The 14,716-nt window shown below is 45.4% G+C and overlaps 1 protein-coding gene across 1 annotated transcript in view; it reads left to right on the top strand.

Annotated features, from left to right (window-relative positions):
• Adcy1 (adenylate cyclase 1 (brain)) overlaps positions 1-14,716 on the top strand; it is an 80,887-nt gene that overhangs the window by 7,774 nt on the left and 58,397 nt on the right. Inside the window, exon 2 of the mRNA XM_013032958.1 lies at positions 7,763-7,881. Coding sequence (XP_012888412.1) covers positions 7,763-7,881 — 119 coding nt within the window. The remainder of the gene's footprint in view (positions 1-7,762; positions 7,882-14,716) is intronic.

Raw genomic sequence — 14,716 nt, forward strand, 5'->3', positions numbered from 1 at the left:
TTGAGCCACAGCACCACTTCTGGTTTTCTGGTGATTTATTGGAGATAAGAGTCTCACAGACTTTCCTGCCTGGGCTGGCTTTGAACCATGATCCTCAGACCTCAGCCTCCTGAGTAGCTAGGATTACAGGCATGAGCCACCAGCGCCTGGCTGCAGTCCCTCTTTTGTCTGTATTTTTCTGAGCCTGGAGCTTGTGTCTTGAGACACCTGTTCCTGGGCTGACTGGTCTTTCCTGCCATTGGCCCATTGTAATACAGAGCACAGTCTCTTTGGGATGGTAGAAGGAAGGGAACAATAGGGCCCATTACGACTTGTGGTTCCTGGCTCTCAGGACCACGGTAGTCCATCCACATTTACCCAGGTGATGAGGGAGCAGGCCTCCCATGTGTCAATATGGAGCCATGGTCTCCTTGAGTGACAAGTGAGGGCCCTCTCTACCAGACCTATGGGTCAGGTCCATTTGATGGCTACTTCTAAACACTCCCCCACTGACCATGAAGGCAACCTGCTGGGTGATAGAAGGGTCTTTGACGCACATACCCTCATTCCTCCTGCTGGCTTGGAGGAGACCCTCTAAGCTTAGTTACTGTTTAATTCTGTTAGTAGGGGATGTGGTCCCTTTGATACCATCTAGTGGCTTTAGGTCCATTTTTTCTTCACCAAGTAAAGGATTATGAGGCAGAAAAAATGGGAGCAAGTTTATTTGAAAGGAGAGCAAGGCATGAGGGAAGCTGAGGGTATCTTCTTGGCTACTAGCTGGTAGGCATATGCCCCTAACTGGAACTCCTTGTGGGGAGACCACCTCCTGCTATATGAGGGCCTGTCCACTTGCTTCCTGGGGAAGGAGGAGAGGAAGAGGAACAGAAGGAGAGAGAAGAAGAGGAAGAGGAGGAGGATATAGCTTAGATATAGAGTGCTTGTCTAGCATGCATGAAGCCCTGGGTTCGATTCCTCAGCATCACATGCACAGACAAAAGCCAGAAGTGGAGGTGTAGCTCAACTGGTAGAGTACCAGCCAAGTAAGAGTGTGAGGCCCGAAGTTCAAGCTCCAGTATTGGTATATCACCTGCCTTCTCCCCCACCCCGCATTCACCTGAAAAGTGACCAGGCCTCTATCTCATTGCTCAGAGTGCAAGGACTTTATTCTGTTTGATTAATCTGAGAACTAGGGCTCAGCTATTTTAAATAACTTGGGAAGGATAATGAGAGAATAGCAGGGCAGTGGGGGCAGAGTTGAGGCCAAGCCCAGCATCTCAGAAAGGAGTGAGCTGCAGCTGCTTTGTGGCACATCCCTCCTCAGCTCAGAAAGGCTCTCTCAGAAGTGAGCATTTATAGAAAGCCAAGTAAAAGCGCTCCAAAGGGCTGGGGGGCATCTAGCAGGGCTCTTTCTGTTTCAGGACAGGAATGTCAAAAGTGGAATCTTTGAAATGGAAAAGCCCCAGAGAGACCTGTGGAGAAGAAAGTGAGCCCACCCACAGGAGAGGTGTGAGTGCTGTGAGCAAGGAAAAGGAGCTGGCTGCAGACAAAGCAACCCAAAATAGAGAGTGGGGAGATGCTAAGAATAATTTTGCCCCCACATATTTGAAAACTTAGACCAAACAGACAAATTCTTAGAAAAGTGTCAGTTATTAAAGAGGTTACTCAAAGATAAAGAAACCTATAAAATTCTATAAGCATGAACAATACTGACTCAGCAGTGTGTCTTATTTTTGTTTTGTTTTACATTATTTTATTTATTTCCTTGTTTCATTGGGATATTAGGGACTGAAGCCAGGAGCTTACATGCCAGGCTGGTATTCTGCCACTGAGTTACTCCTCAGCATCTGACTCAGTAGTTTTCAAGCTTACGCTGTAGTGGCAGCAGGCTCAGGTTTTGCAGGTGAGTTCTACAGAGATGTTATTGGAGACCCATCCTCCGAGCTCAGGGCAGCCTTGCTCAGCACAGAGGGTTGAGTCTGGAGGCCTGTGTTTAACAGGGGATCAAGTACACTCACAGCCAGTTTCTCTGTCTGTACCCAGCTCTGTAGTGTCTTCCCTGGCCCTGTGCTTCTGGGGCTTGAGTGGAGTGGGGGGATGGTGTTGCTATTAAGGCACTGGGTTCTCACAGAGGGGTGTTGCTGTGCTTCCACTGGGGTGGCCTGATTGCTTGATGCCTTGGTGCTTGGTGCACGTGCCACTTTGGCTCTTTGATTGGCTGAGCAGGAACCTAGGGCATTATGGGAAAAAGCACTGTGACCCATCACATGCTATCTATCATGTGTTATGTCCAGTGTTTAAAAAATTCTACCTAACTGAGGCCTAACTCTCCCTTATGGTATTCTTTCTTAGGGATGCATGGTAGGCCAGGATACCTCATGTCCTAGGGTATATTGAGGCCAAGCTGTGTTGCAGATAAAGACATTTTCACTTGGAAACGTGGGGGTCAAACTCCTTCTGGTGGTGTGAAATGTTATCTGAGGCTTGGAAGGCTGGTTCTTTACCTCTTGAAGGGAGAGGAAGAATCAAGGGTGGACCCTTGATGGCTGTCACCATCACTGGCCTGCAACCACCAGCTCTGGGTGCCTTGCTTTTTCCAGATGTTTCTGGGTGGGGTGCAGTAGTCTGTCCCCTTAACCTAGAGTATCTCACACCATCAGTAGTACCTTTATCAGGTATCTGCCATCCCCATCCAATGAGCTGTCCTTTCTTAGCATGCCCAGAATATTAGACAGGATTGTTCTTTGGTGTGTCTCTGTGTAGATTTTACCACCTGGCACACTGATTGGCAGAGACAGCATCATGGCTTCCTCTTGAAGAGAGGAATGGATGCCATCTAGGAAGAGTTCATGCATTGACTTCCTTGATCCAGCTCTCTGGGGCCACTCTGCATGCAACTCTCCAGTGAGACCGGTGGCCTAGAGTGTGGGGTCAGGGTTGAGGATACAGGGAGGCAGACTTTGTTTTCCTTTGTTTTGTCTAACTGCGAGTTTTCAAGAGGGAGACAGATTTTGTTTTTCCAATGTGTCCAAGCAGGAGTTGTGAGAGAAAGGGCAGGTCAGCCTCAGCCATCAGAGGGTAGAGGACAGCAGCTCTAGGTACAGGTCAGCACAGGGCAGCATGGAGGTCACTGGCTAGTTGCTGTCTCCATGGATAAACTTCCAGGGAGGACTAGGAGAAAAGTCACCTCCAGGCTCAGGTCTCTGGCGGAGTGTGGAATGGCCCTCAGGGCATCCTGAATCACTGGGGTTAATGGCTGATGGACATTTGGCTCAGGGACTTCCTGCAGCATGGCTGGACAGAAGACCAAGAAGCTGGCACCTGAGGGTAGGAGAGGGAAGACAGGCCCACCTTTTGCACCTGTGGTGAGGTGAGATAGGGTTCTTTGGGCGGAGGGCTGGTCCAAGAGTCATCTTCTCTGCATTTGGTCCCTGCCTCCAACACCACTTCCCAGCAGCCCCTGGGAAGGGGGGAGCCTGGAGTCACATGGGAGGATGCACCTTACCTGGCAGGAGCCAGCTCTGTGTGTTCCTCAGTTTCTTGCCCACCCTCCACCCCCACCCACCCCATCATAAGTGAGATCCTGAGGCTGGGGCCATTTCCCCAGTCTGTGGAAACCCCAGGTGTGGATGAACCCCAGAAAGGACGTCTGACAAAGCCTGGGTGTGATGCACAGTCTTCCAGAGAACACCTGGTGCACAGGTGCAGCAGCCTCTGCTCCTGTGGAATAGGCTGCGTGGAGGAGTATGATTGGGGCTTTGAGGGCTACGTAGGAGGTTTTCAGGTAGAGGCAGGGAAGTGGGCACTCTAGGTGGCATTCAGGTAGCAGATTGTGGGGTCATAGGGACTATTTGGGGGCAAGGATGGCCTGAGTTCTACTACTCCTGCTGCATGGAGTGAGGGGCTAGGACAGCGGCTCCATGAGGACCAACAGGGGTCTCGCTAGGCCCAGCCCTGGAGGTCTCTCAAATGATCTGAAGATCACCCTCAGCACCTGGGCTTCCTGCCCTACCACCCCTGCAGCCCATCCCGCAGGGCACCCCAAGCCCAGCATCCCTTTCTGAGTGTGAGGCTGGTCTCTGGTCCCTCAGCTATGACTACGAAATCAGAATTCCCAAAATAACATGTAGCTATTTAAGGTGCACACTCAGTCCGCTGCCCTAACAAGGTAAGTGGAACGCCGCCGAGGGCCCCGTGTGAGCACACGCACCCAGAGACAGGAAATGGTCCCTTCAGTAATACTGGGTGAAGTTTTATACAGGCTGTCTCCTGTTTAGGCAGCAGCTTTTCAAACTACTGCTCGTGCTATTGATACTTTATTTTGGTGGCACTAGGATTTGAACTCAGTGCTTGTTAGGCAGGCCCTCTACCACTTGAGCCACATGCCCAGCCCTTTTTTGCTTTAGTTACGTTTCAGTAAGGATCTCATGGTCCTTTTTTGCTCAGGGCTGCTTTGGATCCTGATCTTCCTGTGTCTTGTCATTAGTTGGGATTTTAGGCACACATCACTACCTACAGCTTATTGGTTGAGATGAGACTTGCTAACTTTTCTTCCAGAATGGCTTTAAACCTTGGCCCTCCTGATGTCTTACTCAGGAGTAGCAGGGACTAAAGGCATGTACCACTGTGCCTAACCCTTGTACTTCATATGTGAATTAGCTTCATTGATGGATGGCATCCCATGAATCAATTGAAAGAGCAAAACAATCAAAAGGCTCTTTCAATATTAATATATTTTATTGTAGAATAATTCTACAATAATCTCAATCCCATATTCATTTAATAATCTTAAGTTTATTAAACATGCCTTTATATTTCAATCTTATTTGTGTATTAAATAATCTTAATATCACTTTGCAGAATTATTATATGGTAACCCAATTTTAGAATACTTCATTGCCTTCAAAAGAAGGCTGGTTTCCAGTAACACCTATTCTCCTGTGCTCTCCAACCCATCCCTCAGCCAGACCTGGGTCTTTGTTCACTGATCTACTTTCTGTCTCTGTGTTTTTAACTATTCTGGACATGCCATCCACCAGAAGCTAGATGACACTGCTGGGTCTGGTAACTGTGTGCTTCTGCTTACTACAGATTTCTGAGGAATGTCTAGATGGTGATGTTGATCAGCTTTATTCCTTTTTATTGCCTAGTACTATTCCATTGTGTTGACAGACATGCTTTGTTCACCCATTCACACTGCATAACCATTTGCACGGTTCCCACTCTTTGCCTTTACAAACGATGCTGCCATGAAAGACTGTGTTGATCTGTTTGTGGGCAAAGTGGCCGTGTCATTTTCTGTTCCCACTGAGAAAGTACAAAGACACCATTTTTACCATACTCGGAATCCGTGGGTCTTTTTGCTTTGTAATTAAAATTTTGGGGAAAAGTAACTTGCACATTTAAGTATAGTAGTAAGAGATAATCCAGAGATCTCCTGTACTCTTAACCCCACTTGCCTGTGTAAACCACGCTGAGTGGTGTATGGTACCACCACCTGGAGATGCTGCAGGGAAGACAGTGCACCCTATGTCTCTTTGTGGCTTGCTCCAACACTGCCTGGTGTATGGCCTTCACTGGTGTGGTTCCAGACATTTGGCCTGGAGTAGAGTGGTAGCTATCTAGAAGCATCTTCTTGGAGGCTTCCTGTTCTGGGTCTTCGTACTGGAGAGAGCTTTAGTTGGACCTTCTTGATTTGTGCTCTTCAGCATTTGAAGTTGCCTACTTCTCTAGCCCTGGGTCTAGTGTGCATGATGCGGGCAGAAAGCCCAGAGGACTCCTGTCCATTGTGCTTCTTGTTTCTGGATCCCTGCTGTGTTCCCTCCATCTTCCATTCCTGGCTGTTCCGCAGGGAATGACTGGGGTGTTTTGTGATGTTGGGAAGGAACAGGAGAACGCTTTTTCCATCTTCCCCAGAACGAAGGCCTGACAGGAGTTGTTTACATATATCTAATTTTTGTTGAGAATGACACATGGATTAAGGTTTTAGTATAGCCTTCATAAGGCTCTGTGGTACTGTGTATGATCTGCATTCATAATGACTTTGGTACCCTTGATTTCTGCCTTTGTGTTTTGTTTTTGTTGATCAGAATTTATTGATGCCATTATCTGTTACTGATGTTAATTGCATTTGGGGCTTCAAGGTCAAATTCAAGATTGGAAACTAATTTCAGGTATTATCTTTATAATGTGAGTGAGCTACTTTATCTTAGTTATTTTGTTTTTAATCAGAAATGGGCTCTTAATCTTATTAAGTGTCTGTTTTGGTCCCTGCATGTCACTCTTGGTTATTGACAGGCACTGGTTTTAGGTGCCATTGCTCATGCAGTGGAGGGAGCTAATGCCCAGTTTTTAGTTGGATGTAAAGTCTGTTTCTGAAAATTTACATGCCAGTAGCTTTCACAAGTGTAGCACATACAGCCATATGCACATATACATACACCTGTACACATACATATCCACACCCTCTACTTACACAGAATGCCCACATACACATGTGCACACACATACCACCCTTCCCCTCCCATGTACACACACACACACACACACACACACACACACACACACACACACTCCCACGCAGGCACCTGCTGCTTTCTGCCTCTATTCTGAAGTACCTGACTCAGCTTATAAAGGGCTCACCATTAGGAAGCTCCAGTCCACAATCAGTGGCCCCATGGCTTTGGGCATGTAGCAAGGCAGTATACCATGGCAAGAGCATGGTAGAGCAGACTTGCTCACCTCATGAAGCGGAGGAGGAATGGGCTGGGGGCCTACCATGCTGCGATGTCGCACCTCCAGTAGTCCAAGCCTGGCTGGAAGCCCACACCACTCCAAGGTCCCAACGCCTCCCAATAGCTCTGTGCTAGGGACTTCACCTTTAACCCCTGGCCTTGCTGTGGGTGTCACTTAAGATTCACCTGTAGCATTTCCCCATGACCTTAGACTTAGGTTCAGCTGTGTGGGAGGCTGGGAAACATGGTCTTTATTCTGGAACTCTAATGAAGGTTCTAGCGGTAGAGCAGGGGACAGCTATCTCAGCTGCTCCTTGCAGTGCTTGTGCCGCAGCCCAGCCTTCCATGTGCACGAGCCCTCACATGGAGGTTGCATCATGGGGTTTCTGTAGCACAGGGTTGCGTCTGCAGGTCAGAGACCAGCCGGCACTGAGGCGAGTTCTCCCGCGGCACAGATGGGTAAAATTGGGACCTCGAAAGGGGTAGGGACTTTTTGTGGTGGCACAACTCTCCTTGAAAAACACAGTCATTTATCTTTTCCTCAGATCAGGGAGAAGTAAGAAGCTAAAGACCAAGAGAACAAGGCTCTGTCTCAGAGTAGGATGGAAGCGCCTCTGTAGCCCTGGGAGGACAGTGACTTCCGTGGGGGGTGTTCTAGAAGATTCTTTTCCAGGTCATGTTGGAGCTGTGAGGAGCAAGGAGAAGAGCCAGCCAAGGGCCCTGCCTGGAGGCAATGGCTGGGCTGTGATCTTGCTGCACACTGAAGCATGTCACGACCTGGCATCCTGACCCGAACAGGAGCCTGTAGGGATTGCCTGCACGTGCTCTGGAGACCAGGTGCTTGGCAAACTCCCAGGGTGCTCAGTGGCAGTCCCAGGCTGCATGTGGCACACCGAGGCTTTGGGGGCCTGGATGCATGTGGTGGCTGTACCTGATGAGGGTGTACAGCACCTCACAGAGAGGAAGTCCTCACTCTCCCTTCGTTGGTCAGGCCTCCCCAAGGAGGAACAGGGAGGCCCTGCTGTCTGATGGGAGCCTTCTCTTCCGTCCAGGAACGGCTGCTTATGAGCCTTCTGCCCAGGAATGTTGCCATGGAGATGAAGGAAGACTTCCTCAAACCCCCGGAGAGGATTTTCCACAAGATTTACATCCAGAGGCATGACAATGTCAGGTAAGGCTGGGTGCTCACTGGACCAGGGTTGGGCTGTGTGGCTGTGCTGTAGAGGTGTTGATGGTGGTGGGGAGGGATTAGAGGAGGCAGAGAGAGGACAGAAGATGCAGAGAGAGAATAGGGAAGGTGGGTGGTGGGGGAAGCATGGGAAAGAAGTTTGGAAGATCAAGTAGTACAAGGAGGAGAGGTATGGTCAGGAAGCCCAGGTGGGCAGCTGCCCTGAAGGGAAGCTGGGTCCCCACAGAGGGGACCATGGTGACACATGTCACACTTCTCATTCTCATTTCTTCCTTCAATGTGCTCATACTTTAGTGTGGACTAGAGAGTCCAAACTCTGTTGTTAAAACTGAGTTTGAGGAGTGACACGTTAGGCTGGAGCTTTGCTCGGTTCTGGATGTTTGCTGGACATTATAGTTTCTGCTCAGGTATGGGATGGGCCTCTTCCTCTTCCTTTTCTTTTCATCTGTTGTTCCCATTTTATAGGCAAGGACAGTCTCAGTGTGAGCTAATTTGCTGTAGCTCTGAGGTTTACTTGTCTGTTTCTAGAGAGTCTATGTTTGTCTTATTACACTGTACATTGCTTTTTAAAATGCTTTGTGTTGAGCCAGGTGCAGGTGGCTCACACCTGTAATCCTAGCTACTTAGGAGGCTGAGATCTGAGGTTTGTGGTTCAAAGCCAGCCCAGGCAGAAAAGTCTGTGAGACTCTTATCTTCAGTTAACCACCAGAAAACCAGAAATGAAATTGTGGCTCAAAAGGGTAGAGTGCTTGCCAGGGACAGTGCCCAGACCCTGAGTTCAAGCCCTATGACTGACAAAATAAATAAATAAATAAATAAATAAATAAATAAATAAATAAACAAGATGCCTTGGGGCTGGAAAGGTGGCTCAGTAGTAGAGTGCTTGCCTTGCATGGATGAAGTCCTGGGTTTGATCCCTCAGAACCACATAAGTAGAAAAAGCTGGAAGTGGCTCTGTGGCTTAAGTGGTAGAGTGTTAGCCTTGAGCTGAAGAGCTAGCTGAGGGACTGTGCCCAGGCATAGAGTCCAGGCCCCACAACTGACCAAAAAAAAAAAAAAGATGCTTTGTGTTGAAGTATAAGATATTTAGGGGCTGAGAAGGTGGCTTAGTGGTAGAGTGCTTGCCTTGCATGCCTCAGGCCCTGGGTTTGATTCCTCAGCACCACATAAGCAAAAAGAAAAAAGCCGGAAGTGGTGCTGTGGCTCAAGTGGTAGAGCGCTAGCCTTGAGCTGAAGAGCTGAGGGACAGCGCCCAGGTCCAGAGTTCAGGCCCCACAACTGGACCCCTCCCCCCAAAAAAGATATTTAGAACAGTCAGTGTCACTTGTTCAGATTGACACTTTGCATGAATATGACTTTGATAGGAAGTTGTGTATGGGTACCTGGTGCACTGTGCCATGAGCTGCTCTTCGCTGGTTTTTCTGGGTGCTGGGTATCAGGCCTCCCTGCTCTTGGGTACCTTGAGATATAAAAGACTAAAGAAAGCCCTGTCTTATGTCAGATATGACAGGCAGGTCCTTTTCTTAAGAAATGCATTGAGGCTGATGGATTGTCAGGGTAGAGGGTTCTGTCCTGTGTGCTGAGCCAGCCTGTCTAGTTTCTGCCTGGTCAGGAGCTCACCAGCTGCTGCTTTGAGCTAACACAGGAGCCCATTTACTCCCTGCTGTCCTGCTGCTCATTAAGGATGGGTGTTGACCTCCTTCTGCAAAGAAGGATGCTGAAGTAGCATAGGGTCAAGGCTCAGGTGTTTGGAAAATAGCAAAGAACCACCATTCAGGCCCAGGATAACCCCAAATATGGAGAACTTTACTGTCAAATCTTGGTTCTGTTTGGAATGAACACAGAACTGTTGACATTATCACTCCATGTTATAGATAGGAAATTTTAGATTCTGAGTGAAGCATGTGTGAAAGGACTGCCTGGCCAATGAGTTGCAGGGCTGGGACCAGAACTAGGTGTAATGACACTCTCATTTGCTTTGACTTCTTGTATTTCACCCACTGCCTCTTCTAAGGATATGAAGTGGTCAAAGGGGCCACTGCAGAAGAGAAGACCACCAGTATAATTCAAGGAGTTCCCTGAGGGACCCAGAGTCTCTATACACTGTAGGAACAGCATCAAATGTCCAGCTAGGCACCAGTGGCTCATACCTGTAATCCTAGCTACTCAGGAGGCTGAGACCTGGAGACTTGATGTTCAGAACCAGCCCCAGTAGGAAAGTCTTGTGAGACTTCATCTCTAATGATCCAGCAAGATTAGAGGCATGGCTCAAGTGGTAGAGTACCACGCATGAGCAAGAAAGCTGAGCAAGAATATAAGGCTCTGAATTCAAGCCCTGGTACTAGTATAACAAAACAAAGCAAGACTATAAAAGACAGTCAGAGTTCCTTATGGCAGCTTGAGCTGGTCAACATTATGACAACTCCCCTTCCCAATTTAGCAATAGCAAGAAGAAGAAGAAGAAGACGAAAAGACTCTCAGCTGTTCAACTTCCCCCAAGAGGGAAAGAGTCAGTTCGTAAGATTGGTTCTCTGGTCTCTCTGAGGCTTTTCAAAGAGGGAGCATCTGCCTCTCTTGCCCTTGATTTCTGAGATGTCTGGTTCAGTCTGGCTATGTAGGGGAGAGGAAGATGAGACCTGTGCTAGGAAACACCAGCCCCACATGCCACAGTAAACGAACAGACCAGTCCACAGTGGCCTGATTTTTTATGGGAAGAGAATGAGTTGTTAAAAATCTCTGGCTGGAGTGATATCAATGGGGCTCCTTTTCTGTGTGAGGCTGGTTTCTAAAGTCAGTGAGGTACCTGCTTTGTCTTATATGTAGTTACCAACACAAATGGTAAAAGAAAGTGAAGAGCCAAAGATATTCCAAGCAAAGGAACAAGATGCATCCCTAGAAACTGCAATAACAAAAATAACTCATAAAACTGCTCACCAAAGTCAAAATAATAATAATTATAGTAATACATAAGCCAAAGGAAAACTTCAACAAAGCAGCTTATAAAAGTGTGACAAAAATCATGAAGCTGAAGATTAAAAAACAGAACAATGCATTGGATATTAATAAAGAATCAAGCAGAATAAAAGATCAATGAACTGGAAGAGAAGTCTCGGGAAAGAATTTAGTCAAAGGATTGAAAAGGAAAAAAGAATAGAAAAGAAGGAAAACAAACTTAAGGGAATTATGAAAAATCATCCAGGCAGAAGTATGTACATTAGGGAATTCCTGAAGGGAAAGGGTGAGAATGTGGACCAGCTTCAAAGCATTTTTCAGATAGATAGATGATCAGCAGATGATAGATAAAGGATAGATAGATGATGAAGCTTTTCAAATCTTGTGAAGGAAATAGACATCCAGATATAATAAACCCAAATATGACCAAGTTTGATGAATTTTACCTCAAGACCCACTAGCGTCAAATTCTAAAAAGCCAAATGAAAGTGGGAATTTTGAAAGCAAAAGGAAAAAAGTGCCTTTTCACAAACAACAGACTCCTCATGAGATCTTTCAGTAGATCTTTCGACAGAAAATATGCAGGCCAGCAGGAGTGGCCTGCTGGAAAAAGAAGGAAAAAATGCCAAAAAAAGAAAGAAAGAAAAAAAGAACGTTGCTGACCAAGAAAATTATGCCTGGCTGAAATCCCCCTTTCATAAATAAAAGAGAGATAAAGACCTTACCAGATGATTGAAAGTAGAAGGAATCCATGGCCATTATGTTGGCTTTACAGAAAATGCTAAGTAGAAATACAAGGGTGTTAAACAGTGACATAGTAGCACAAGAACTAACTAGCTGATAGAGGTAAATATGTACTCAACCATAAAATAATCTATTTCTGTAACTGTGGTTGGTAAACATTTTAAAATCCTAGCATCAGAGATAAAAGACAAAAGTATTACAATAACAATAATGAAAAATATTTTAAAAGATAGTATGAATAGATGTGAATGGTGACAGCATGGGGCAAATCATAGAGGAGATGTTAGTGTGTAGAGAAAGAAATGGGGCAGAGTAAGGAGCTCAAAAGTAGCCCCTCAAATCACAAGTTAAAGAAGAGGTATTTCAATTGATGCCACAGAAATAAAAAGGACCAGAAGAGACTACTGTGAATAATTATAGAATAACGTTGTTGGTCAGTCTCTGTCACTATGACAAAATACCTTACATACACAACTTAAGGGGAGAAAAGAGGTTTGAGTTTATGGTATGTTAGTTCTGTATTTTTGGGCCAATTGTGAGACAGAACATCATGGTGGTATGAAAATATAGTAGAGGCAGCAGCTTCTCATGGACCCCAGGAAACAGAAGACAGAAAAGGGCCAGGGCAAGACAAGCCCTTCCATACCATGATTCAGTCAGTGACCTCCAGGCCCTGCCTTGCTCAGTTCCACCACCTCCTTATAATCTGTTCAAGTTTTGAATCTGGCAGTGGATGGGTCTAAGCCCTCCAGATCTAATCCTCTCTGGAAACCAGTTACAGATAGACCCAGAGTCATATTTTACTAATCTCCTAAATAGCTTTCAATCCAATCAAGTTCAATCAAGATTAGCTATCACACCACCTAACTGGATAACCTAAAAACACTGATAAATACCCAGAAACAAACAACCTGCCAAGTGGAAACCATAAAAAGAAATGCACAATTTGAACACTTATAAATGATATAGAGTTTGTATCAGTTATCAGAGACCTTCCAAAAAAAGAAATTCCAGGAGGCCTTGAGACAATGACAGCTCTCAAATCCATTAAAAAAAGATCAGAATAGGAGATCACACTTTCGAACTCATTTTATGAGGTCAGCATTATACTGCTACCAAGATTGGATATTGGAACGTAATAAGAAAAGAAATGTACTTGCTTATGTTTTTGATGAATCTACATACAAAAATCCTTATTAAGGAAGTGAATATCCAATAACCCCTTGAACATATCATACACTGTGATCAACTGGAATTTATTCTGTAGAAGTAAATCTTGCTTAATATATAAAAATCAATTTGGTACACCACATCAAGAGAAAACAATCAAATCACATCTCAATAGATGCAGAAAATATAGTCAGACATTACTATTCTTTTATGATAAAAATTGTCAGCAAACTAGGAGAAAAGCTCCCCAACAAAATAGAAACTGCATGTGAAAACTGCATAGTTAACATCATACTCAGTGATGAAAAGCCAAAAGTTAGTCTTTTAAGATCAGGAACAAGGCAAGAATGTCCAGTCTTATTATTTTTGTCCAATTTTAGCACTGGAAATGCTAGCCAGAGTAATTAGGCAAGAAAAAGAAATACAACTTCAAAACAGGAAAAACAGAAAATTTATCTGTCTTCTATGTAGAAACCCCCCAATATTCCATTTAAAAACCTGTTGAAATAGTAACTGGATTTAGTGAAGTTTTAGAGTACAAAATCAACCTGTATGTGATGGTTCTTTATATGGACAAAAAAAAATTAGCAAACAATTGCACCAGAAAGAATAAGAATACACATAGGATTAAGACTTGTATACCCAGAATTATAAGTCATTGGTGAAAGAAATTAAATTTCAAAGACATTCGTGGAAAGACATTCCTATTCATGAATTGGAAAATAATATTATTAAAATCTCTGTACTACAAACAGGACTACCAAATCAATTGGACTTTCTACTGAGATCCCCAGCAACTTAAAAAAAGACCGTGGAAAGACCACATATAGCTAAGGCAATCTTTTTCAAAAATTGTTATTATAAAGGTGATGTACAAAGCCGGGTGCCTGTAATCCTAGCTACTCAGGAGGCTGAGATCTGAGGATCACAGTTCAAAGCCAGCCTGGGCAAGAAAGTCCGCGAGACCCTTATCTCCACTAGAAAATCAGAAGTGACTGTCTGCCTGCTCTGTGGCTGTGTGAAGGCAATGCTGGTGCCAGGCACGCTGCAGAAGGCCTCAGCACTGGGAAGGGATCCCTTCTTTTTTCCCAAGGGTACTCCCACCAATCAACCTGGATACCAGCCTCTTCCACCTCCTGGATGTGGATGACGTTGCCACAGCCATCGTTGGATTTCCAGTGACCATCTCCATGCCAAGACCATGGCAAATAAACATGGCTACCAGATGGATGACAATCAGTTGTCTGTCATTGAAGACTTGATCCTCCAGCATATGCTGTCCTTGTCAAATTTACCATTTCAAACTCAGTGAATTCCAGGTTTTTAAAGTTTTCATCATAGAGGTCCTTCACTTCTTTGGTTAAGTTAATTCCTAGGTATTTTATTTTTGTGGGGCTATTACTGAATGGAGTTGCTTTCCTGATTTCAGCCATGCTTTTCTCATTGTTGGCATACAGAAAAGCCATTGGTTTTTTTTTGGCAGTCCAGTCGTGGGGCCTGAACTCTGGGCCTGGGCACTGTCTCTCAGCTCTTCAGCTCAAGGCTAGCGCTCTACCACTTGAGCCACAGCGCAATTTCTGGCTTTTTTCTTTTTGTTTATGTGGTGCTGAGGAATCAAACTCAGGGCCTCAGGCATGCAAGGCAAGCGCTCTACCACTGAGCCACCTTCTCAGCCCCAAAGCCATTGATTGTTTTTTTATACCCTGCTACTTTGCCAAAGTTTTGAATGAGCTTGAGTAATTTGGGAGTGGAGTCCTTGGGATTCTTTAAGTACAAGATCATGTCATCTGCAAAGAGGGAGAGTTTTACTTCATCTTTCCCTACATACCTACAGCCATCTAATTTTCGATAAGGGAGCTAAAAAATTAGAGTGGAAGAAAGACAGCCTCTTCAGTAAATGGTGCTGGCAAAATTGGTTAACTACTTGTAGAAAACTAAAGCTAGATCCTCA

The sequence above is a fragment of the Dipodomys ordii genome, unplaced genomic scaffold (assembly GCF_000151885.1).
Source record: "Dipodomys ordii isolate 6190 unplaced genomic scaffold, Dord_2.0 Scaffold160, whole genome shotgun sequence".
Classification (NCBI taxonomy): Eukaryota; Metazoa; Chordata; class Mammalia; order Rodentia; family Heteromyidae; genus Dipodomys; species Dipodomys ordii.